This window comes from Pelobates fuscus, chromosome 11 (genome assembly GCF_036172605.1).
Source record: "Pelobates fuscus isolate aPelFus1 chromosome 11, aPelFus1.pri, whole genome shotgun sequence".
In the NCBI taxonomy this organism is placed as follows: Eukaryota; Metazoa; Chordata; class Amphibia; order Anura; family Pelobatidae; genus Pelobates; species Pelobates fuscus.
The window spans coordinates 100,752,396-100,776,543 of NC_086327.1; the positions used below are offsets into that span (position 1 = coordinate 100,752,396).

Below are 24,148 nucleotides of genomic sequence, written 5' to 3' on the forward strand. Positions count from 1 at the left end.
TTTATGCTTTAAATTACAGAAAACGAAACAACTGCAAACTAGTGATGAAAAAAGGGTGCGGAGCCTGACTCGCTAGCTGACAAGAGGTGTCCTGTTCGAGCTCCTGCGATCCGTGCTGTTTTTCTTGGGATAACCTGGCCTACAGTGTTTAAACCATCGGGCCAAGGTGCCGCCTTCCCAGGGAGCACCTTTACACTCTGTTTGAGACCTCTCCGGAAGCCATTGGCCACCAGGAACCTCGGCGTCAGTTGCGGCCTACATGCATAAGAGCTGAGGGAAGGCGACTGATTTCCTCACTCACACAAGAGATGAACAACACTCCCGATCTCCTACCCTCAACCTCCCCTTATTCTCAAGATGTCAAAAGGCAATATCCCAGAGGATCAAAGTTGCAAGGCGATTTAAGGCATATTATAGAGCGCGCCTTGCTGCATCTAGAAGATATTTTCAATCGCTTTATGGCAAAAAAAAAAGAGGAGAGAGCAGCGGCAATACTACATCTCAGTCGCAAGTCTGACCAGGAGCAAGTACAGCGGAGAGAGCACGAGAGAGCCAATGCTGGGCGAGGATCCTACTTCAACGCCTGTTCCACATAGCGCAGGCTTACCTAGGACAGGGGACTTCAGGGCGTTGACCCTGCGACACAGTCAGAATCAGCAGCAGAAAGCCAGCGGGAATCTTTACTGTCCCCACTTGGGGAAGGACTTGACCTCTCTGCACTATCAAGTCCGTGGATGGAAGCGGTTCGCCCACAATAAAACCTGGGACTGGCAAGATACCTGACCTTAGAACAGGATGGCTGCCTCTGCTGGTGGAAGGCCAGCTTACTTCCCGTGCTTGCCGACTATAGGAGTCGGGTGACTCTCTCCTCCATATAACATGACAGCCTACTGCCTAGGCCTTACATTCATACCTACCTATAGGTATTAAAGCTATATTATGTTATAACAGCTAATTTAATTTGCTTATCTCTCAGTGGTGGTAAGTTCCAGCGGCATATCCATTTTTATTGCTTAAGCGCTGCAAGTATTATTATTATTCTTGAATTAAACTCTTCATGCCCAGCAAGTCTGACTAGATTCAAGTTTAGCTTCTATTAAATGTTCAGACATGTGGGCTTAGCATGTTTATGTAGCCTGTTATTATTCTCTATTATTTTATTCTATTTTACAAAAATCAGTGCATTATATCTGACAATGCATGTGACATCGTGTACCATTTCCTTGTGTATAGTTTCTAATTGTAATCGTAATTGTATAGTTTCTAATTGTAAGCTTGTTAATTTTCACTTTGCACTGGATAAAAATAAGGAATGTAAAAAAAAAATATATAGTGATGAAAAAATAATGCATAATGTTATATTAGATTGTATAATAATGTTATATTATATATATATATATATTATATTATATTTACAATATGCAGTCCATACAAAATGTTGGTACTGATGTTTTGAGAAGTATTTTTTTATATTTGGCTTTCCCTGGAAGAGACCTCATTATTGAGGAGTTTAAAATTCTTCTGTTGTTGAAGCAGTAGTATCAGCAGTGGCTGTGTTATCTCCAATATTTATCTCTGGGTTTTGATAAATTATTACAGTCTAAAATGAAATAGAAATAAAATATATGTTAGTTGCAACGTAGTTATTTATTATCTAAAATTGCTAACATTTTGAATATTCTAAAACAATAGTTATGTAAAATCATTAGCATTCTCAATATTCTGCTAGAATTAATTATTATAATAACCAAAAAGGGGATAGCACTTAAAAAATAAATAAATAGTGCTTGTGAAAACAAGTGTTGCGGTCAAAATGTACTTAGCATACATTGATCAAAGAAATTATGTAAAAAAATAAACACAATCTAGTGCAGATTATCCTTATTATAATACACTGTGCTTCATGTACATATATGAGGGTTACACTCACATTTACCAGAGTCCTATCATCCCTAGCTCTGGTTGAAAAAGGGTCCACTTGAGAGGGAATAACTCCCACAATGCTCTGGCTTTTTAAGACTTCAAAGGGATTCTCCAGTGCCTGGAAAACATTAATTTTTCTGGGACTGCAGGACCCTCTAGTGCCCCTCCCACCCCTATCTCAAGTTTCTGAAGGGGTTAAAACCCCTTCAGTGACTTACCGGAGTCCAGCGCCGATGTCCCTCGGCGCTGGGACAGGCTCCGCCTTCTCTCCTCCCGCACCAACGTCAGCCGGCGGGGGAGACCTAATGCGCATGCGAGGCAATGGCCGCGCACACGCATTAGACCTCCTCTTGGGAAAGCATTGAATAATGCTTTTAATGCTTTCCTCTGGGGAATGCTTTTCATGTTCTATGAACACGGAAGTCCCTCTAGTGGCTGTCTAGTAGGGCCCGAGACAGCCAGGGACCCGGCCACACAGCCATGCTCCAGCTGGAGAGATTAGAGGTTTCTCCAACTGGAACGGCAAAATAAAAAAAATATCTTCCCTCAATAGGTTGTCAGGCCCCTGAGGATGCATAGGGCCACAGCAACCTATTACTCTGCACATTACCCCCCTCTTCACTCCCACTGACTGAGACCAGGCAGCATTACAAGCTCTCTGCGGGGTCTCATTCTTCCTGTCCCATGTGGTGCTCTGTGTGCTGGGAGAGGCATGGGGAGGAAGTGACACCACTTCCTGCACTCTCCTATCACACAGAACATTCTCACAGCCATCACACAGATGAAACACACCCTCTCTGCCCCGCCCCCTTCTTAGTGGGCCGCTGTGATAAAAAAATGCCAGGGCCGAATTTTTCTCCCAGTCCGGCCCTGCCTAGGTTACTTGGCACCCAGACCATTTTTTCTTCAGCACAATTCTCCCCCTGTTTTTATTCATTGCTGCCATCAGGGGTTACAAACCCTACACGTTTAAGGGGCCCAGTGAGCCAGAGTCTTATATGCAGAATATATATGATTAAATATGTCTCCTTATGTGTCTTTCCTATTCCCTTTTATCTCCTATATTGTGTCTTAACATCCATTTGTGTCTCTTAAACTCCCTTGACAACCTTGTGTCTCCTTACCCCTCTTACCCTCCGTTTGCGTATCTTAACCCCCTCTTGTGAATCTTTTTTTCCACCTTTTTCCCCTTATGCTCCTCTCGAGTCTCTTATCCTTTCATGTCTTACCCTCCTTTTGTGTATTTATACCTTTGTAGCAACATTGTGGGCTATTGTAGAGTGACCTTACAGACTACAACAAGGGAACTTCAGCCATTTATTATAATCCATACATTTTTCAATGAATCACTTTAATGTACAATACATAGAGAGGAACGGTCACTTCCACAATCTCAGCACACCCTAACAACTAAAATTATTTTTAAATTGTGTAGTTTATTTTCATTTATCTAGTTTGTCAAAGTATGTAAATGAATTAACTATTGCAGTGCTGTATGTATGGTGCACCGCTGGAGAAAATGCCGAATGTGCATGTATATGTGTACAGCATTTTCCTATTAGATGCCAAAGAGATCATGAGGCAGCTAAATCACTGAAGTACAGTAGAGGTACGCATTTCTGTTGAGTAAACTGTGTGACTACTAATGTCTGACTTTGCAATTTCTCTCTTTAATTTCAGCTCTGTGAAAATTATCTTTATACTCTTAACTTACCATTTCTTTATAGGACGTTCGGCACACAGCTTTACATCCAAAAACAGATGTGGATATTGTGATACAAAACTGCAATAATGTCAATATAAATAGCAGTACCACAATTCCTTGTACAACAGGCTGCAATGAGAAAGAAATGTAATGTAATGAGAAAAAATTAAAAAATATCTCTGCGCTTGCCCTAAATTTTAATAATAGAGAGACAGAGAGAAAGGCCATATATATTGTACACTTTAACTATTTCATGACCAGGTTTCTCAGAGATTCTGTATGTTCATGACCAAGGCCTTTTTAGCATTTTTTTATGTGTTTTGTTCCATCTTTATTTAACACTTTCTCTTTACATGTTAAAGAATAGATAGGGCTTTCATCTTATACCCAATATGTATATTAAAGGACATAAAAGAGTTTTTAGTAACCCTTTCTGGCATGGGTCCCCACACCGCCCACACAAAAAGGGAAATAAAAATAAAGCACAAATATACCTATGATACCATGCTGAGGCCAATTTCTCTATGCAGACTGATCCTGCTTTGGTGACATTAGTTCTACTCACTGAATGGGGAGCAACGTCTGAACGTTCATTAGGTTGGGCTGAGGGAAGGACATGGGCATCAATGAGGTTGGCTAATTATGATGCTGAAGGTGAAGTTACACATCTGGCACTTCATAATGAAACACTGTATGTACAGAGTCCAAGTACCATGGCCACTTCAAATCACTTAAAGGGACACTTTAGTTACCAGAACCACTAAAGCCGAATGTAGTGGTTCTAGTGTACATAGCCTCTCTCTGCATTCTTTTCAATGTAAAGGCTACCTTTTCTGAGAAAAGAAAAAACAGAGTTTACATTGTTCCCTAGTAACACCTCTAGGCATCATCACTCAGATGGCCACTATATGGTCAGAAACACAAACATGTATTCCTGACCCTATAGGGTTAAAACCACCAAAAAGCCTGAAGGTAATGATCCTACTCACCAGAACAAATGCAATAAGCTGTAGTTGTTCTGGTGACTATAGTGTCCCTTTAAGTTTTCAAATTTCCAATTTTGATCGATTTGATTTACTGGGCATATGGCACGTGTGACAAAAAATTATCGAGACTCAACTTCACGCTATCCCAATCATGGCATATTATCTGCAAAATAAGACAATTGTGGGCTATGTAACACACAACATTTTTACTATTTTTATATCATGACTCTACTAGCTACTAATGATGCTCTTTAGAAAAGGGTGTCTGAACGCGTTGGGCACTAGGAGGGGTTATATTGGACGTCAGAAACTGCGGGCCTGCCTGGCTGAGCTTAGTGGCAGAGTTTCCTGCAGCATGGGCAGTGGCAATGTGCAACCAGTGGACTGTAGTCATTATGGTACTTGGAGTATACTTTAAAATCCATACCGCACATTATATATATATATATATATATATATACACATACATACATATACATACATACATACACACACACACACACTTACACTTACTTTAAGATCAGAAATGAGAGTATATTTACCTGAGGGTTAAAATTGCCTTCACAGTTAACAGATGGTTTATAATAGGAACAGGTGGAAATGAATCCAGTTTCATGTTGACCGATTGCAAATACAAACAATACAATTGCACTACCTGCAGCAACTGAGCTTATGATGTTTAAAACAAGGTTTGATCTCACCTGAAATGTAAGAAAAGGAAAGTGACTTATGTGCAAAGATTTTAATCAATTGGTCAGCTATGAAGTAACCACTCTTAGACAAAACAGATAATCCCGACTTGAAACCATTCCCAGTGATAATCCATGCTTTAGGCTAAATATTAACACATAGTGCGATTAATGGACGAGACAATCATTTTTTTTTTTTTTTTGCCTAGCCCTCGTTAAGCCCACGTGGAGCAAAGATGGATTAATTTTATTGTGTGCCTCTGGTTTATTTAGTGATTTTTTTTAAAGATGAGTATAGGAGTAACATGTCCGCTGGGGAGAGAGGAATGGAGACATATAAGTCAGATAAGGCTTTCAAGGGTATCACAGACAATAGAAGTATAGCCACCGCAAGCCTTGGGCAGGCGATTCAATTATTCTCGCTGCCAAGAACAAACTGTAAACATTCCTAGAGGGCCATGAGATTGAACCAAGAGAGAGGCTAGGTCCACACGTGGCAGCTCCATTGAAAGAGGAAGTGAAAGGTTGCATGCGTTAAATGATAGACACCACTCCAGAGTTAAGAGTCTTGGCCACCATATGTGACCCAAGAATAAAGGGCAATGTCGGCCATGAGGAGTAATACCCTGCCTATATGGAAAGACAGACTAGTTTATAAATTGCATGAGATGCAGAGGGAAGTATAATCACGGAGCAACAGCAGTGGTTCAAGCAAGTAGTGAAACTCCTTGAAGCAGTGAAGGCACCTCTATGCAGCAGAGATCCTCCTCCTTAGCTGGTGCGTTTGGTCATGGTGCTAGAGGCAGAGGCAAACAGAGTGAAGCAGCAGCCGTTTGGGCCGAGGTCTTTACTGCACATCATTCCAGTGTAGTGTCTGTGAAATGGACGAAAACATAATTTCCCCAATCTAGTTACAAAGCCTCTTATTTACTGGAAAAAAAAGCAGGAGTGGCCAAGGCTTAGGTTGGTCATTATTATTATTATTATTATTATTATTTATATAGCGCCATCAGATTCCGTAGCGCTGTACAATGGGTGGACTAACAGGCATGTAATTTTAACCAAACAACTGGACGTACAGGAACAGAGAGGTGGAGGACTCTGCTCAATGAGTTTACATTCTTGCTGTAATGTGTTCAGAGTGAGAGGGTCTTCTTTCTCAATTATTATTCTCAATCCCCAGAGGTCACAGCTCTCCCCATTAGTTTAGTTGAGAAAATTGCATTTTTAAAACTCAAACTACCCAAGCTTGGCTACCCATCTCTACATGTTAATGCAGATTGCTTTTAGAGGAGCCAACAGCTTTAATTCTTTTTTTATGGGTGTGACTGGATGCCACCTTTTCCTTTAGCTCGTGTCCAAATGTTCTGCTGCTGCTGTTTTGAGTGAATAAAATATCCCTGTTTTAGGGGTTATTTGGAGCAGAGTAGGAATGCAGTGCTTCACCATCTAAGCACTGCAGTTTTCTGTTAACAATGCTACAGAAAACTGATAGAGACTAGTGACTTCCAATGCCTCTTCCTTGGGCTCACATCCAAAGGTTGCCGCTGCAGTTCTAAATTGAAATATTCTATTTTGAGGGTTGTTAGGATTAGGGTAGGGGTGCAGTGTTTTTCTATAGGAATGACTGGGGCCATGGCTCCAGATGGCACTTTAACACTTTAAAATGCCGCCTGGGCCGCCTCTGCTGAATAAATATATGCAGCAGAAGTAGCTCTCTAGGTGGCCACCTAAATCTGCTCAGGGCAAACTGATTTGTCGGGTCCTCGGTCACTGACTAAGGGCACGACACCAGGAGCGGGCCCCTCCGCTCAGACTGCCCGAGGAGAGAGAGCCTCCGGTCTGGAGCTCCGCCCGGTGTGAGTTTCAGGTTATGTGATGGAGGGCTCGCGAGCTCACAGAGAGTTGCTGCGGATTTCCATGGCAACACTGACTTGAGGGCTGCAGACTGGATAGAGATCCCAATGGAAAAAGTATGTCAATGTGGGGAGGCTTGTCACAGCCTCCCCACCGCTTGCACCCAAACAACCTGCCCCCTGCACCCCCAGCCTGCTCCCCCACAACCTGTCCTCTGCAACGCCATAACCTACCACATACTGCCCCCCCATAACCTGCCCCTCCACAGCCTACGACATACTGCCCCCCATAGCCTCCCTCTCCACTACCTATTACATGCTGTCCCCCATAGTCTGCCCCTCCACAGCCTATAATATACTGCCCCCAATAGTCTGCCCCTCCACAGCCTACCACATACTGCCCCCCATAGCCTGCCTCTCCACTACCTATTACATGCTGTCCCCCATAGCCTGCATCTCCACTACCTATTACATGCTCTCCCCCATAGTCTGCCCCTCCACAGCCTATAATATACTGCCCCCAATAGTCTGCCCCTCCACAGCCTACCACATACTGCCCCCCATAGCCTGCCTCTCCACTACCTATTACATGCTGTCCCCCATAGCCTGCATCTCCACTACCTATTACATGCTGTCCCCCATAGTCTGCCCCTCCACAGCCTATAATATACTGCCCCCAATAGTCTGCCCCTCCACAGCCTACCACATACTGCCCCCCATAGCTTGCCCCTTCTGCCCCCCACAACTTACCACAGCCTGGGTCTCCACAGCCTGCCCCCCACTGCATCCCTACAGCATTTCATCCTTGGATCCAGGCAGCACCGTATCTTGGGCCAGCCCTGCCTGTAAAGGACTGCAGTTTTTCATTAACTGTGTCTGCAGTGCCATGTCTTTATTCCCTGGTCTGACTTCCAAAGGACACGGAAATGACCGAATGAACCCCCTTTCTGCCACTCTGCTCTCAATGGGCTCACATCCAAAGACTGCTGCTGTTCAGAATGAATTATGTAAATATCCCCATTTAGGGATTGTTGGGAATAGGGTAAGTGCTGCAGCACTTCATCGTGTAAAGCACTGCAGTCAAAGGCTGCCACTGCCACCTTTCTTCCAGTCTGCCATCGTTCCCCTGATCTCATGTCCAATTATTATTTAACTCTGGAGTGTTTGCAGAGTGCATAATGCATGGTTTGTGCATTTTTTTAATAATATATATATGTATTACTTTTAAAGAAAGGCAATGCAATTTATATATATATATATATATATATATATATATATATATACATGGTTTGTGCATTTTTTTTATTATATATATATATAAATTGCATTGCCTTTCTTTAAAAGTAATATATATATATATATATATATATATAATAAAAAAAATGCACAAACCATGCATATATATAAATAAATTGCATTGCCTTTCATTTAGGTGTTTATTTATTTGCTTTGTTTCATGTATTTATTGGTTTTCAATTTGCATTAATCCTGTCTTACAAAAGAGGATTCATTAGTTTCCATATAGAATAATGGTTGAAAGTCGGTAATTAAAATGAAAAGCAACTCACTCTCAGCCAAAAAGGATAGATTTATGACCAGAAGTCGGTCAGAGTGAAAAAAAATATTTTTTTACTAACCAAATAGAATCAAAGATTTGTCCATGCGCATCTACTTTGCATTTCTCTTTTCAGACACATATAGGAAACTTGAATGGATAAAATGATATCGCAACACTTTGCAACACAGTGCTTTCATGAACAGTCCGCTACTGTAGCATTTTTTAGAGTTGTCACAAGAACCTAGTAAATGTTGCAACAATGTTATTTTTTCCTTATTCAGCTTTCATCTAGCTTGATCAATCATGAATATATCATTCTATGTATGTCTTAGTATTATATCTTGAGTTTTTTTTCTCTCTGTAATGGCCAGACGATGCCTGTATTATTTGTGGCTAACACTTCTACAATGTAAATATGTAGAATTTAATTGTCAGCTTCTCTCGAATGGCAGGCTGAAAACACATTTAACATAGATAACTCATTAAAAAATAAAAAAAAAAACACACACAAAATAACCCCCCCCCCAAAAAAAAAAAAAAAAACCACACACACACACACACACACACACACACACACACTTAACTCTAACCTGTGTTTATCCATCACAAGAGCAACTGCTGTCATAACAAATGGAAACAATAGGAATGATGATATATTAATGGGGCACCATCACTTTTTGGGACTTTATATAAAACATTGAAAATTATTGTTGAACTTTATACCGATAATTTAGCAATTTAAATCAAAATCACGTTTGGACAAGGCAAAAATCAGGGTAGACATTGCTAATCGGAGGAGAAATAAATTGGAGGTGTGGATTTTATATGTCTAGATTGTATTTTTCACATCTCACAAATATATATTTGTTAAAAACAGGGATAAGTACACATAATATTAAAAATGCTGGAAAGTGTCAGTTAACCTGTAATTTGTTTTAATTAAACATAATTATGATTATTAGTATGTGGCCTTACCAGCCCTAATGTTGGTTTCAGTGCAGCACGAATTGATAGTGATCCAGAAATAATATACTGTAAATAAACAATAAATATGGCATTAGCTTTTGATCTAGAAAAACAGTATGGCAAAGTTGTCAGCATAATCTGTTCCTTAGTAACATACATCAATGATGCTACTAACAATGTTCTATTATATTCATGTTTATAGATCTAGCTACCCAGTTAAATCAAACTCTGAAGGAGAAAATGTGAAGCTGTTTATGGCAGGTATAGCACCTGCAATGTGAAAATCTGAACAATTTACTACAATTGGTGCATTAACCACCTGATCTCACCCGTGTAGATTGGTTAAAGAAACCAAATGTACATAATGCATGTCTTCTCATATATTGCCCTATGAATAATCTGAAAGGTGGCGATATGATTTCTAATCCGCCTTACCCAATTGAATTTGAGATTTGTTTCACTTGTTTACAAAGAGGTTAATCCATTGCCATAAGTTTTCACATATTACAATTATTACATGACCATATGCTCACAGAATATACCTGTGCTTTCTTGGCTTTTTAAAAAGGTTTTTATGGATAAAAATACAACTATTTCAAAATGTGTAAGATAGTAGTAAAGAAAGAGTGTTTTCCAAATGTCAAATCAAATTTTATGAATATTAAAAAGATGTGAATTAATGAAATTCAAAAACGAAATATACGAAACTCAAAACATTCATGGTCACGGTATAATGTGTTTGAACATGTATGCAATATTAGGAAGAAAAACCTGCATTTTTTTTTTTTAAATTGCAATTTTAGTTGTTGACAAAAAACATACAGAAAGGTCTTTAAGGTACAACCTATCTCTGTGAAGGGACTACGCGTACTAATCCAGCTGGTTCTTTAGAATACAGATCATGCACAAGTTCATTAGTAGGCTGAACAGTATGTAAAATGAGAAAGGGAAAGAGCAAAGGAAAATTGAGAGAGAAAGAAGATCAGTGTAGAATGGGCAGAGCAAGGATCAGTAGGGGAGTATAACTGTAAACTACTGGAAAGACTTTTCTTTACCCGTATGTCTCACTTCCTCAATTCCAACTCTCTCCTTAACCTTCTTCAATCTGGCTTCCACCCCCTCCACTCTACTGAGACTGCTCTTATCAAAGTTACTAGCGACCTAATTTTGCTAAATCCAAAGGCCACTACTCCATACGAATTCTTCTTCACATCTCTGCTGCCTTTGGCACTGTTGATCATGCACTTCTTCTTCAAACTTTTTAATCACGCGGTCTCTGTGACTGTCTTCTCGTGGTTTTCCTCTTCTCTCTTCCAATGCTTATTCAGTGTCTTCTTTTCTAATGATACCTCCTCCCTTCGTCCTGTCTTGGCTGGAGTCCCCCATGGCTCTGTCCTTGGTCCCCTTCTATTCTCTCTTTATACTGCCTCTGTTGGCAAACTTATTACCTCTTTTGGATTCCACTACCACCTGTACGCTGATGACACCCAGATAAATCTCTCCTCCCTGGATCTCTCCCCTGCCAACCCTGCAATGTGTCACTGCTTTCCTTTCTTCCATCTCTGACTGGATGTCCTCCCGCTTTCTGAAACTCAATTTCTCTAAAACTGAGCTCTTCGTCTTTCCTCCTCCTAATACTGATCCTCCGCTTTCGCTCTCCCTTCAGGTTAGGGGTATCCACATCAGTTCATCCTTGCAAGCACGCTGTCTTGGTGTCATACTTGATTTTGGACTCACCTTTGAGCCTCACATCCAGTATGTTACCAAATCCTGTAGATTCCATCTTAAAAACATAGCCCACATCTGCCCCTTTCCTACGCAAGATGCTATTAAGGAGCTTGTCCATGCTCTAGTAATTTCTTGCATGGATTATTATAACCCTCTCCTAATTGGTCTTCCCAAAAGCCGTATTGCCCCGCTACAGTCTGTAATGGTTTCTGCCGCCAGACTGATTTTCCTCTCCTGTCGCTCCTCTCACACCTCACCCCTCTGTCAGTCTTTACATTGGCTTCCTGTATCCTATAGGAGTCAATTCAAAGTACTAATCCATACCTATAAAGCATTGAACAACTCTAGCCCCTCTTATATTTCCTTACAGATGCATAGGTATGTCCCTTCTCAGTCTCTCCGCTCTGTTCATGACCTTCTCCTATCCGCTGCTTGCAGTTGCACCACCAACTCACGCTTGCAGGACTTCTTACGAGGGGCTTCCTTCCTATGAAATAGCCTGCCTAAGACCATCAAGCTCTCCCCTAGTCTTCAATCATATAAGAAGTGTCTTAAAACCTAAAATCTCTTTAGGAAAGCTTGTGGCCTCCCAGAGTAACCTCTACCTTACATACCTGTCTCATACTCTCTCCTAAAGGGCAGCACTCTACTCTCTCCTCCAGCTCTGCTTCACTCCCACCTTATTTGATTGTGTTTTATACCCCATATCCTATAGACTGTAAGCTCTTTGAGCAAGGTCCTCTTCAACCCTGTAAGTTTTTCTATTTGTCCTATTTACAGTCAAATCCCCGCCCTCTTATAATATTGTAAAGCGCTACGGAATCTGTTGGTGCTATATAATTAGACAAAAATAATTACACAGATTATGGGTCAAACCATACAAAAAAAAGAGTACCTTCAACAGAAAATTGCTCAGTTTAAAAAAAAAAAAAAATAATAAAAAAAAAATGGGTGGGAATGTTCAATAAGTACACAGGGTATTAACAATAGGGAAATTTGGGAGTACAATCCTGGGAAACCATATATGATTATGTATTTCTTTAGGGTTGAAATCACACGAGATCTAGTTCTCAATGGACCAACGATCCTCCATTACTACTTACTGGAATGAAGGATGGTGAATGCTTTTCTAGTTTTCCAGACTTACTCCCATTCAAACGTGATGAATGAATGTTGTAGGTGATGATAATATCTGGTCCATGAAAGGGGATCCGAAAGACCAACAAATATTTATGTTTTTCCTTTTGTGCCTTCATCTTTGTCATATTAATTATGTGTAAAGAAGTGCAATCTGTACTTAAAGACTAACAATATATTGGTTACTTTCCATAAATTGTATGCTTTGCATAGGGATATATTAAAGGACCACTAAAGTCACCCAATCTACCTCATCTCAATTAAGTGGTCTAGTGCAGTGGACATGTCATTTTAACTGCATAATTGAGTGAAGCTCTGTTCTGGAATTAAATGCTGCCCATAGTCACAAGTCATAGTAACTAGCAAATTCCTAGTTCCCAGGTCTATGAGAAGCAGATCCTTGTTCTAATCTCTATGAGGAGCAATGTATCGGAGGACATCGCTAGTGATGTGAGCTTGGAGGCTGAAACCAGAGGAGGAGCTGGGGCTCAGCAGAAGAGTCTTGGTGTTAGAAACGAGGTTAGTAATTATTATTTTTCGTAAATTTTACTGAGCAAAGAGGGTGCATAGTGATTACTTTGCTATAAGGAAACCTATAGTCCTGAAATAGCAGTGTTCCTGTCCCCTTAACCTTGCTAAAAGTGCGATGTTCACATTGCCTCTAGTTTCAGAAATCCACTAGAGACACTTTGTTGATTCACACAGAGTTTAACTCCGTGAAACAATGCTGGACACAGGGGCAGACTGATAACTCATCGGCCCCTGGGCAATAGGATATCATGGGGCCCCCGTCTACCCACCAACTTGCAAGAGACACAAATATACATCACGCACACATGCATGTGTTACAGAAAGAGTTGTAATGTGGGAGGGGAGGGGCAGAGGCTTCAGTAGGGGACAGGAGTTGTAGTGTGTGGGACTGGGGCTGTAGTGGGACTGGGGCTCTAATGGGCAACATGGGCTCTAATGGGTAAAAGGTGCTGTAGAGGGGGTATAGGGGTTCTAATTTCAGATAGAGACTGTAGTGTTGGGTGTTTGTGGGGGACAGGGGCTGTAGTGGGGTAGTTTTTAGGTCCCCAGCCCCCCTTTCCTCCCATTAAAAAGTTATTTTTTTCACGTTTTTGACCTAAATTAGAGTGGGTGCTGGTGCAAGATTTTTTTTCGGTCCACCTATCGTAAGGATGGAAAAAAAGGTAGATCCCCATCTTTCGTACAACTACCACAATACTTTGCCAGATGGGTATCTACCATTTCCCCATCCTTGCAAGATTGAACTTGCCCTGAGCAGTGTATGTATGTTTGACTGTAAGCATGTTTTGAATGGAGTATGTGTGTGTGAATGTAGGGGTGTATTTGTGTGTACTGTTTGCCTTAGAATGTAGGGGTGTGTCTGTATGTATTGTTGATATTTGAATGCAGGGGTGTATTTGCTTGAACAGATACACAGGTGCAGACTCACAGATACATACATACATACACCAACACATATACAGATACACAGATACACAGACACACATTGACATCCAAATTTACAAACACACTAACACACAGACAGACACACTAACACACATACAGATATACAGATACACCGACACACAATAACATGCATAAAGATACACACACACCCACACACATACTGATACGGATACACACACACTAACACACATACACACATACATACATACAGATACAGACACACACTAACACACATACAGATATACACTAACACATATACAGATATACACACACTAACATACATACAGATACAGACACACTAACACACATACAGATATACACACACACACTAACAGATACAGACACACACTAACACATATACAGATATACACACACTAACATACACACATACAGATATACACACACACTAACAGATACAGACACACTAACACATATACAGATATACACACACACATACAGATATACACACACTAACAGATACAGACACACACTAACACATATACAGATATACACACACTAACATATATACAGATAACATGCACACACAGATCACATTACATAGTTAACCACCCCCTGCTTACATACCTTTTTGGTTCAGGAGGGTGGCTGAGTGTGATGGGAGTCTGGCTCCCTCCTCTCTCGGCTTGTTGGTAAGCCTGATCATTGAAGATTGCGGGTGGCCCGTGCAGGCGGCGCACGTCGATGGGCGTGTGACGTCGACATTGTGCGCCCACAGGGATCACATACTCCTCTGCTCCCTCGGACCCTAGCTCCACCTCTGGTAAGCACTGCTGGGCCCGAGGGAGGCGTTTTACTCAAGTGGTCGGCGCAAATTGTGTTGTGTGTCAAAGACACACACAAAGTGGCTGGTTGGCGGGCCCCCTACCTCGGCCGGGCCCTCGGACCATGTCCGAAGTGCCCGACCTGTCAGTCCGCCCCTGGCTGGACATCCTCACGCTTTGCATGAGGACGTCCATCGTCTCGAAAACCACACAGGAAAGCATTGAGTTAAGCCTAATGTGCACACAGTTCTCTCCTCGCATGCGCATTAGGTTTCCTGAAGCTTAATGTGTGCACAGCGCTCACCTCGAATGCGTGTTTGATTTCCTGAAATCCATTTGGCCAACAGAGGAGAAGTCTGGTCTGAGTGACCTCAGTGCTGGAATCAGGCAAGTGAAAAGAGGGCTTTGAACTCTTTATTTGCTGGAGAGGAGTGGGGGCTAGGGGTAGATGGACACTATAGTGTTATGAATAAGGTTTTGTATTTCTGACACTATAGTGTTCCTTTAATTCAAGTAGCCAAAGCATTAATCCTCTCATGCAAAAAGCGAATTAAAAGATAAGAAAGAAACATTATCATTATAAATATTCAAAAAGTTCTATCAGGAATACAAATTGATTGATTTTCTTACCATTACTCCAGACCAAAAAGGTAAACCGGAGAGGATGAACAAGGCAAATCTGTAATCATCATCCACAAACATACAAAAAACAACACCAAAAATAATGTGAAATGCTCCTGAAAATACCTGAGCCACCTGTATGCATAATAAAACAGACAAAAATATAGTCACAAAATGCATTTAGTGAATCACATACCAATTAGTAATGTTATAGTGCATGAAGACAACTGTGAAATAAATGAAGCATTGTAAAATACACATTAGTCACATGTAGGAATTTTCTTTCTAGTTCATCTCTATGTTCTAGTTCATAACCTCTATGATATAGCAGTATTCTATCAGGTAATTTATTAAGAGATCCTATCAATACTCGCTAATGTGCATAAGGACATAGATGATGTACAAGTCACATTTCAAATTTAAAGGAATACTATAACCCCTGTTGAGTTAAATATGCCCTACTTGGCACTGTGGGGAAGGTCCCCCCCTCTCAATTTGTGATAAAATCTGAAATAAACAAATATCCCAGCGCTGCTTTTCCACACCAAGTCCTGATGTCACTGGGGCCACGCACTAATTAAATGGACCAACGACTGACCCGGAGAGTATGCACTGAGGGAGGGGGTAAATGGTGTCAGAGTGAGGGAGGGAGGAGATGACTGGTAACAGTGACTGAGGGAGGGGGTGACTGGTGGCATTGACTGAGGGAGGAGGTGACTGGTGACAGAGTGAGGGTGTTAGAAATACAATTCTATCTATCTCCATTACTGACAATGAAGCACCTCAGTTCCAGAAAGTTGCTGAATACAACAATGTGGATTTTAACATTTAATTTTATTTCACAGCCATTACAAACACATCTTTGTTAAACATTGGGTAAAAATTTTAATTACATTAAAAAAATTAAATTAAGAATACTACAGGGCAGCACTTTTCCTGTGGGGCCCACCCTCTATGCAGAAGTGATATATGTCCAAGAAAAATGGTGGATTTAGCAATCCTAAAGCTAGCCTCTGCTTCTTCCCTCCTGGTCTAGAACGCCAGGATGCGTGGGCCTCTGCGTAACATAGAAGATTCCATTCACAAAAAAGGTTATTTTTGTTTTTCTTGGATTCATAGGCAGCCGAAATTTCGGTGTATCCCTAGCCATGAATACTTCAAATTACCCAAGTGGTCATGGTGGTTGGAGGAACCCTTTAAAGGGACACTATAGGCACCAGAACAACTTTAGCTTAATGAAGCAGTTTTGGTGTATAGAACATGCCCCTGCAGCCTCACTGCTCAATCCTCTGTCATTTAGGAGTTAAATCCCTTTGTTTATGAACCCTAGTCACACCTCCCTGCATGTGACTTGCACAGCCTTCCATAAACACTTCCTGTAAAGAGAGCCCTATTTAGGCTTTCTTTATTGCAAGTTCTGTTTAATTAAGATTTTCTTATCCCCTGCTATGTTAATAACTTGCTAGACCCTGCAAGAGCCTCCTGTATGGGATTAAAGTTCAATTTAGAGATTGTGATACAATTATTTAAGGTAAATTACATCTGTTTGAAAGTTAAACCAGTTTTTTTCTTCATGCAGGCTCTGTCAATCATAGCCAGGGGAGGTGTGGCTAGGGCTGCATAAACAGAAACAAAGTGATTTAACTCCTAAATGACAGTGAATTGAGCAGTGAAATTGCAGGGGAATGATCTATACACTAAAACTGCTTTATTTAGCTAAAGTAATTTAGGTGACTATAGTGTTCCTTTAAGGTCAAAATAGTTGAACTGGAAAAAGTCCCAGCTTGCTATGCGTTCAACTAGGCTATGTTGACCTCCAATTTGAAATTCACTTTGATTTCCTAGCAAACATCCTTTTTGTGAATAACCCTGTTTGTGTATCATCAGTTTCCTCTGCTGCCTCGAAGTCAAGGCCTTTCAGACATAACATATAGGACATCACACATTCAAAATGTGCTAAAAAATAAAGCAAGTGGCAGAGAAGAACAATCTTCCTAGGGTGGGAGAGCTTTGGTTAAAAATAAATAAATTATATACTCTTTTATTCTGGTTTAAAGTTAAATGGACACTATAGTCACCAGAACAACTACAGCTTATTCAGAGAAAAGACAGTGTTTACATTACAGCCTAGGGACACCTCCAGCATCCCTCCTCAGATGGCCATTGAAGGTGCATCCTGAGATAGTGCTGCACAGTGTGCAGTACTGATGTTCAGCATCTCCACACTCTCCATTGAGACACTGAACTTTCCTCATAGAGATGCATTGATTCAATGATCTCTATGAGAAAAATGCTGACTGGCCCGGGTTACTGTCTGTCATGCCCCAGTTACCGGTAATTCCTTGTCTCTTCCGGGTTGACGGAGTTTAGCCACACCCCCTCTCTGACGCGGTCTCGCCACGCTACATAATGCGACCGCGCCAGATAGGGGGTGTGGCTAAACTCCGTCAACCCGGAAGAGACAAGGAATTACCGGTAACTGGGGCATGACACTGGCCCACCTCTTTCCTATGTGAAAGCATTCTGATTGGCTGAGATCATCACCCACAGACTAGAATAAAGGTGAGTTTTTACTATATTTAGGAGGGTAAGAGGGGGCCAGAGGGTTTAGATATAGTGTTTTTAATACCACAGTTTCAGGAATACTTTTGTGTTCCTGACCATATAGTGTTCCTTTAAGCAAAATAATTTAAGATTTTGCATCGTACTTGAACATTCTGCACTATTTTCTTGAGATCAATGACATTCTCCAACAAAAAAAACTATATAATTCTTAGATCTTTCTATAAATGGGTCACAGTGGATATGCTACCACTTTATTATTTAAATGTATTAACCCCTTAAGGACCAAACTTCTGGAATAAAAGGGAATCATGACGTGTCAGACATGTCATGTGTCCTTAAGGGGTTAAAGCACTCTGTTTTATTAACCTCTTTGCAGATAGATGTAAAGCTATCAAAAAACAGTTGAACATTTTAGTTATCAATATATTGGACAAACTTACTCCAAGAGCTTCGGGTTCTCCTTTCTGGAACTTGAGGAGAGGCTGTGGTGTTGTGTTCTTTATATTTTGAATGTGATCTGTTAACTCCTGGAGATCACCACTTTGATCAATTTGACCAAGAGTTGTAAAGCCATCATTGTTTGATCGAATTTCAAACATGATTCCGACCTAAATCAAAAAGAATAGTGGGTGGGGCATCGAAATGATGTGTTGAGCAGTAAACAGTTAATACACTCTTTTACAATGGATAGGTCACACCTTAAACCTAGGTGCAGATTTATTGTATTTAGAGAAATCAAAGATCATGTCTACCAATCAACAAATAGGAAAGAGCCTTCCGAATGCTACAGGACCCGAGTCATGTTCTGCTTTATGGAAATTGTAAAAACAGTACTTGAAAGGAGTTATTGTTATTTATGTAACCATTAAAATATTTGCTATTTTTATAATATACATCTGTACGAAAATACCAGCACTCAAAAGCGCACACACACACACACACATTAATGTATTATATTTAAACATCTAGCCTGATCAAGATAACATAAAGGGTTACTATAACCCAGGGCTCAACAAATCCCAGGAGCTAGATCGCCACGGCAACTAGAAATTTCACCCTGGCGCCTGGAATTTGCCGGCTCTTTAATGTGACCGCTGAGGGAGTTTTTAAGGCGGCCGCCACTGGACGGCATGGAGCCGGCTGCCCATTGGAGCAAGGAGGATGTGCGTGAGGGAGCAGAACTCTTACTGCAGCACCTCTCTGCTCCCTTGCACTGTCTAATGATGCCGGGAGCCTGAATATGATGTCACTCTGGCCCCGGCATCATTACAGAGCGCAAACAGGGAGCAGAGAGGAGCAGGGCTGGCGCTAGGCAGACTATGCAGTGGCCTAGGGCACTCTGTGAGAGGGGACACCCCTGAAGGGGCTGTATACTGTCTGAATCCCTCATGAGAGTATGCTGGTAGTGTTTACTCACCAAGAACACAGAGACCCCGCTTCCGCCTGTGACAGAGTCTCTGGCGCCCTCCCCTCACTGCTGCAACCCTACTCCTTGTAAATCAGCCAAATAAAATACTTTTATTAAAGCATGGGGGTTACGGTTGTAACACAGCCTTTTTGCCCACCCACAAACTCTTAACTCTGCCCCTCCTGGCCCAAATATCCTAACTCTGCCCCCTGTCTGCCTCTAACCCCTTCTCCCAAGTTCCTGCCTCCAGATGTCCTTTGAAGAGGCGGCCAGTGGGAGGGAGAAGGTTCCCTTGCTCCCCCTGTCCAGTTCCTGGTAGGAGTGATCACAGAAAGACAGGAAGCATGACACAGAAAAGGTACCACACTGGACAACTGGGCTGCTTCCAGTGCCCCTAGACCCCACCACCAGTATGCGAGGGAATGAGACAGCTTGCTGTGTGTGTGTGTGTGTGTGTGTATGTTAGACAGTGTATGAGTATCTGTGTGTGTTTTTGTTAGGCAGTGCCTGTGTGTGTGTGTGTGTATATGTATTATGCAGTGTCTGTATGTCTATTAGAGTGTGTATATATATATATATATATATATAGAAGATATATACACACACACACAAATATTGTAAAGCGCTACGGAATCTGTTGGCGCTATATAAATGGCAATCATAATAATATTTTAGGCAGTGTGTGTCTCTACTGAACAGTTTGTGTATGTATTAAGCAGTGCATGTATGTATTAAACATGCAGTTTATATAAAAGATGTGGAATGTATATCGCCCAACGGCTGGAACATGCAGTTTGGGCGTTGGACAGGGAGATTTTTTTTTTATTATTCTTTTAGGGCTGCCTTGGTGGTGTTGGTGCCAAGCATGGAGTCTACCTATGGCAGGCATATCGGGATGCTGTAACTTGGCCTGGCTGCAGCTCATAGTGAGGTGAAAAGAGCGGCAGCATCCATCTGCTCTTCACAGTGCTCAAGACTCATGGCCGCCGGGATTCAGCATGATGCCATACCTGGCAGCCAACATGCTATAAAAGGCAAAGTGAGCATGTGACAGAGTGCTGCAGGTAATCTTTACCTGTTTAGTTTGTGTTTGTATGAGGCAGTGTGCAGTGGGTTTGTGTATGGGTCAGTGTTGTTGAGTGTCAATGTGTTTCTGTATGGGTCCACTTTAGTCCCTTGGGCAAGTAGATTTAAATATATATATATCCATACCCCTTTATGCATCTATAAAGCAGTTTGTGTGTCTGTGTGTATGTATGTATTGGGCAGTTTGTAAGTATGACACAGTTTGTGTTTGCTAAGAGAGAGGAATACTCCACACAAAATATTTTAACGTGCTGAAGTGCTTTATATGTTTGGAGTTTGTCATTTTATTGACAGTTTATAAAATGTCTGATTTCAATACAAATTGAACCTTTTATAATTGGGGTCAAAATATCTCCCTGTCTGTCACACAGCTAAGGAGGTTTTCTTTTACTTCCTTTAGCTCCACAGAGCTAACAGAAGAGGCAGACGTGCAGTACTAACATGCACCTGCCTTCTCCCTTTCTCAATGAGTTGAACTAGGGAAACCGGGGAAAGCTGTGATCGAGTGCGCATGCGCTCAACTGCAGCCCCAGAACAGAGGCTTCTCAGTGAGAAGCTTCTGATTGGACGCTTGCAGAAAAAAAAAAAAAAAAGCATATTTTTTTTTGTGGTTATATCTTCTAAATTGTTAAAAGAAATAAGTGCAATGTCTCCTTTTGGAGTTTAGTGAATAAACTTGTACAACTATCTCATGAGGGGGCGGCAAAATAGACCTTTGCCTAGGGCGGCATAATTCCTTGCACCGGCCCTGTAGAGGAGCTACAGGCAGAGTACTGCTCCCTCACATGCAGGAAGAGAGCAGCTCCACTGGACCCCAGGGAAAGACCCACTCAGTTCTCCTAAAGGTAGGGAGGCTGAGTGGGTTTCAAGTAATACAAAAATGTGAGTGTGAGCCTGTCAGAGTGAATGTGTGACTCTCATCAGAGTGTGTTTTGGTACCTGCCCCCTTCGATCGCATGAGGAAGGTGTTTTTACTAACCTTTTTTTTTTCCACCCTGTGACACTTTCGCCACGGCTGGTACAACCTTAATGGCTGAGATTATCAATCCTTATGATCTCAGCTAAGCCAATGCTTGCCTTTAGGAAAGCATTGGGAGGATTTTGTGCATGCGCAGCAAATGTGCCCATCCGCATCTCCTTATAGGGATGCATTGCATTAATGAATCTCTATGAGGAACATTGAGTGCCTACATGCAGAGCTTGGAGACCTTGAACGTCAGTGTTGCATGTGGTGCAGCAGTGACCCAGGACTCTCTAGCGGCCGTCTGAGTGAATGTCACTAGAGGTGTTACGAAGCAGCAATGTAAACACTGTTTGCTGAAAAGGCAGTGTTTACACTGAAAAGCCTTCATGGACAGGCTATATACACTAGGACAACTACATCAAGCTGTAGTGGTTCTGGTGACTATAGTGTCCCTTTAGGAATTTCATTTTTCTCGTTGAAAATGACTGGCTTATAACTTTTTTAGCTGGCTCCTAGATTCCAAACAAATTTGTCAAGCCCTGCTATAAACACTTTTCTCCAAAATCTATATTTAGCTTTATTATGCCCTAGTACTACTGACCACACTCACCCCCTTATTTAATAGAAAAAGACACACAGTGTCATCTGAGGTCCAATCAAATGCTTCTCTATGAGCTAGGGTAGGTGTTTTAAGGCAAAATAGTAGTAGCTAGATAGATTTTCAGGTTGCTCGGTAGCATCGGAGTTTTCTTAAGAGATAATTCGTGAATGGACAGCTAGCTCTGGATTGGTTAGTGGTGAGGAACAGGGATAATGACTGTAAAGTGTTTTAGATTTCAGGGCTTACCTCAAATACGTATTGGAAGCTGTTGAAAGGACTGAAGAGCCTGTGCTGAGCCACCTCATTTTCGTAAAAAAAAATATGATGTAAATTTATTTACTGTTGTGATGTTTGTATTAGAAGTGGTGGTCAGATTATGCAATGGTTAGAAGTGATACATTTTAATTGTGGTTTTATATTACAATATTAATAATAATTTGGTTATGCCTTTCTTGTGAAAAATAAAACATTTAAAAGTTAATTCATGTGTCTGTGGTCATTGTGTGGTCTTTTATTTAATGTATCTAATTTCAACATATTGCCTGCCATGCTCATCTTATACTTTGCGCTCATCACAATCCTTTCTCTAAAGATCTCAGAGCAGCATGGAATGTCCTGAAAAGCTAACTTTGGTGGCTCTATCCAACTCTGAAGTCATTCAAAAAGTAGAGTGGGTCAGTGCTTCTTGGAATACAATCCTTAAAGCAACTTAAATGCATTTGATATGATTTGACCTTAGTAATATGCTGAATAATTTATAGGTTTTGTGCAAAATTATAGATGTTTTGCAGTATGTTGCACCATCAACCTTCGCTCTTAGCCATACCTTCTAACTCTAACAAAGATTTGAGCATACAAAAAAAAAATCATCATCATAGTTACATAGCTGAAAAGAGACTTGCGTCCATCAAGTTCAGCCTTCCTCACATACGTTTTTTGCTGTTGATCATCATCTCCTGGGCTCTCCTTAGGGGCCTAAATAAAAATAAAAGCCAGGAAACTAGGCACACACATAATTCACAGAGATCCTAAGTGATTAGACACCCCCTGTACACTCAGGGGCTCAAATAAATAATTAGAAACTCCAGGAGGCTGGGCATATCCTGGACCCTTAGCAAAAACCTGTCCATCATGAGGTTCATGGGGTTGACAGAGGAGAGGCCAATCGTCAGGCCTCACCAGGTGTTTTGGGGGTTTGCGGACGTACTTCATCTTCAAGACTGTTAAAAAAAATCAATCACCTGTCAATGTGATAGCTGATCGGTGAGCTACTATTAAATGCTGAGAATGTAAATTGTAGGCTCGGAAGCATGTGGAACGTTATTTTTCTTTAACCCCTTAAGGACAAAACTTCTGGAATAAAAGGGAATCATGTCAGTGCCAGAGCAGTACATTGTGCGGTGTTCAACTGCAGAACGGAAAGGGTTAAAAAGTTCTCTGCTTTTAGAAGTGGCCATGTTTTAGATATAAATATTCGATGTGAAATTAAAGCCCTATTTCTCCCGAACAAAATTATATATAATAAGTGTGGGTACACTTAATATGAAAGCGGTAAATTATGGTTGAAAAGACATACAGCTTAAATTCCTAGTTTTGGTTTTTGTCAGAACTTTGAACAATTGCTCTGTCCTTAACGGGTTAAGCACACACATCAGCTGCCACATAATTCCTAATACCCGGGTGGTCAAACTGTAGCACCGGGGCTGTTGAACTAAAGCTCCCATGAATCTTTGCCACAGCATGATTTTCCAGAATCTTAGTGGTTACATGCCAGCAACAGAGAGGAGTATTCAGAGTATGACATCCTTTTCTTGTCCATTTAAAATATCTACAAATAAATGTGCAACTTACGTTTTGTGTGTCACCCATTCAAATCTTACAGTTCTATACAGAATCGTGGCCCTGCATGCTGATAGTTTCCACATATTAAAGGCATTGACAAATGCTGCTTACAATAATACTGTAATACAGCCCAATCCTTAGTTTTACCAGCGATGTTGCAATTCTAAAAGTTTCTTACTTTCTGTCGGTTTCAAATGAGGAGAACAATTCCGTTGAATCTGCTGCCTTGCCTGTCTTCTCGGATCTGCAATGGGC

At 41.2% G+C, this 24,148-nt stretch overlaps 1 protein-coding gene across 1 annotated transcript; it reads right to left on the reverse strand.

Annotated features, from left to right (window-relative positions):
- Nucleotides 1-1,412: 1,412 nt before the first annotated feature.
- On the reverse strand, nt 1,413-24,148 carry LOC134577946 (membrane-spanning 4-domains subfamily A member 4A-like). Its single transcript, XM_063436893.1, has 7 exons — nt 24,072-24,148; nt 18,433-18,600; nt 15,437-15,562; nt 9,693-9,749; nt 5,157-5,315; nt 3,638-3,757; nt 1,413-1,600 (listed from the first exon to the last, which is right to left on the reverse strand). Exons 2-7 carry the CDS (start codon nt 18,589-18,591, stop codon nt 1,511-1,513), a joined length of 711 nt encoding a protein of 236 aa, XP_063292963.1. The 5' UTR covers nt 18,592-18,600; nt 24,072-24,148; the 3' UTR covers nt 1,413-1,510.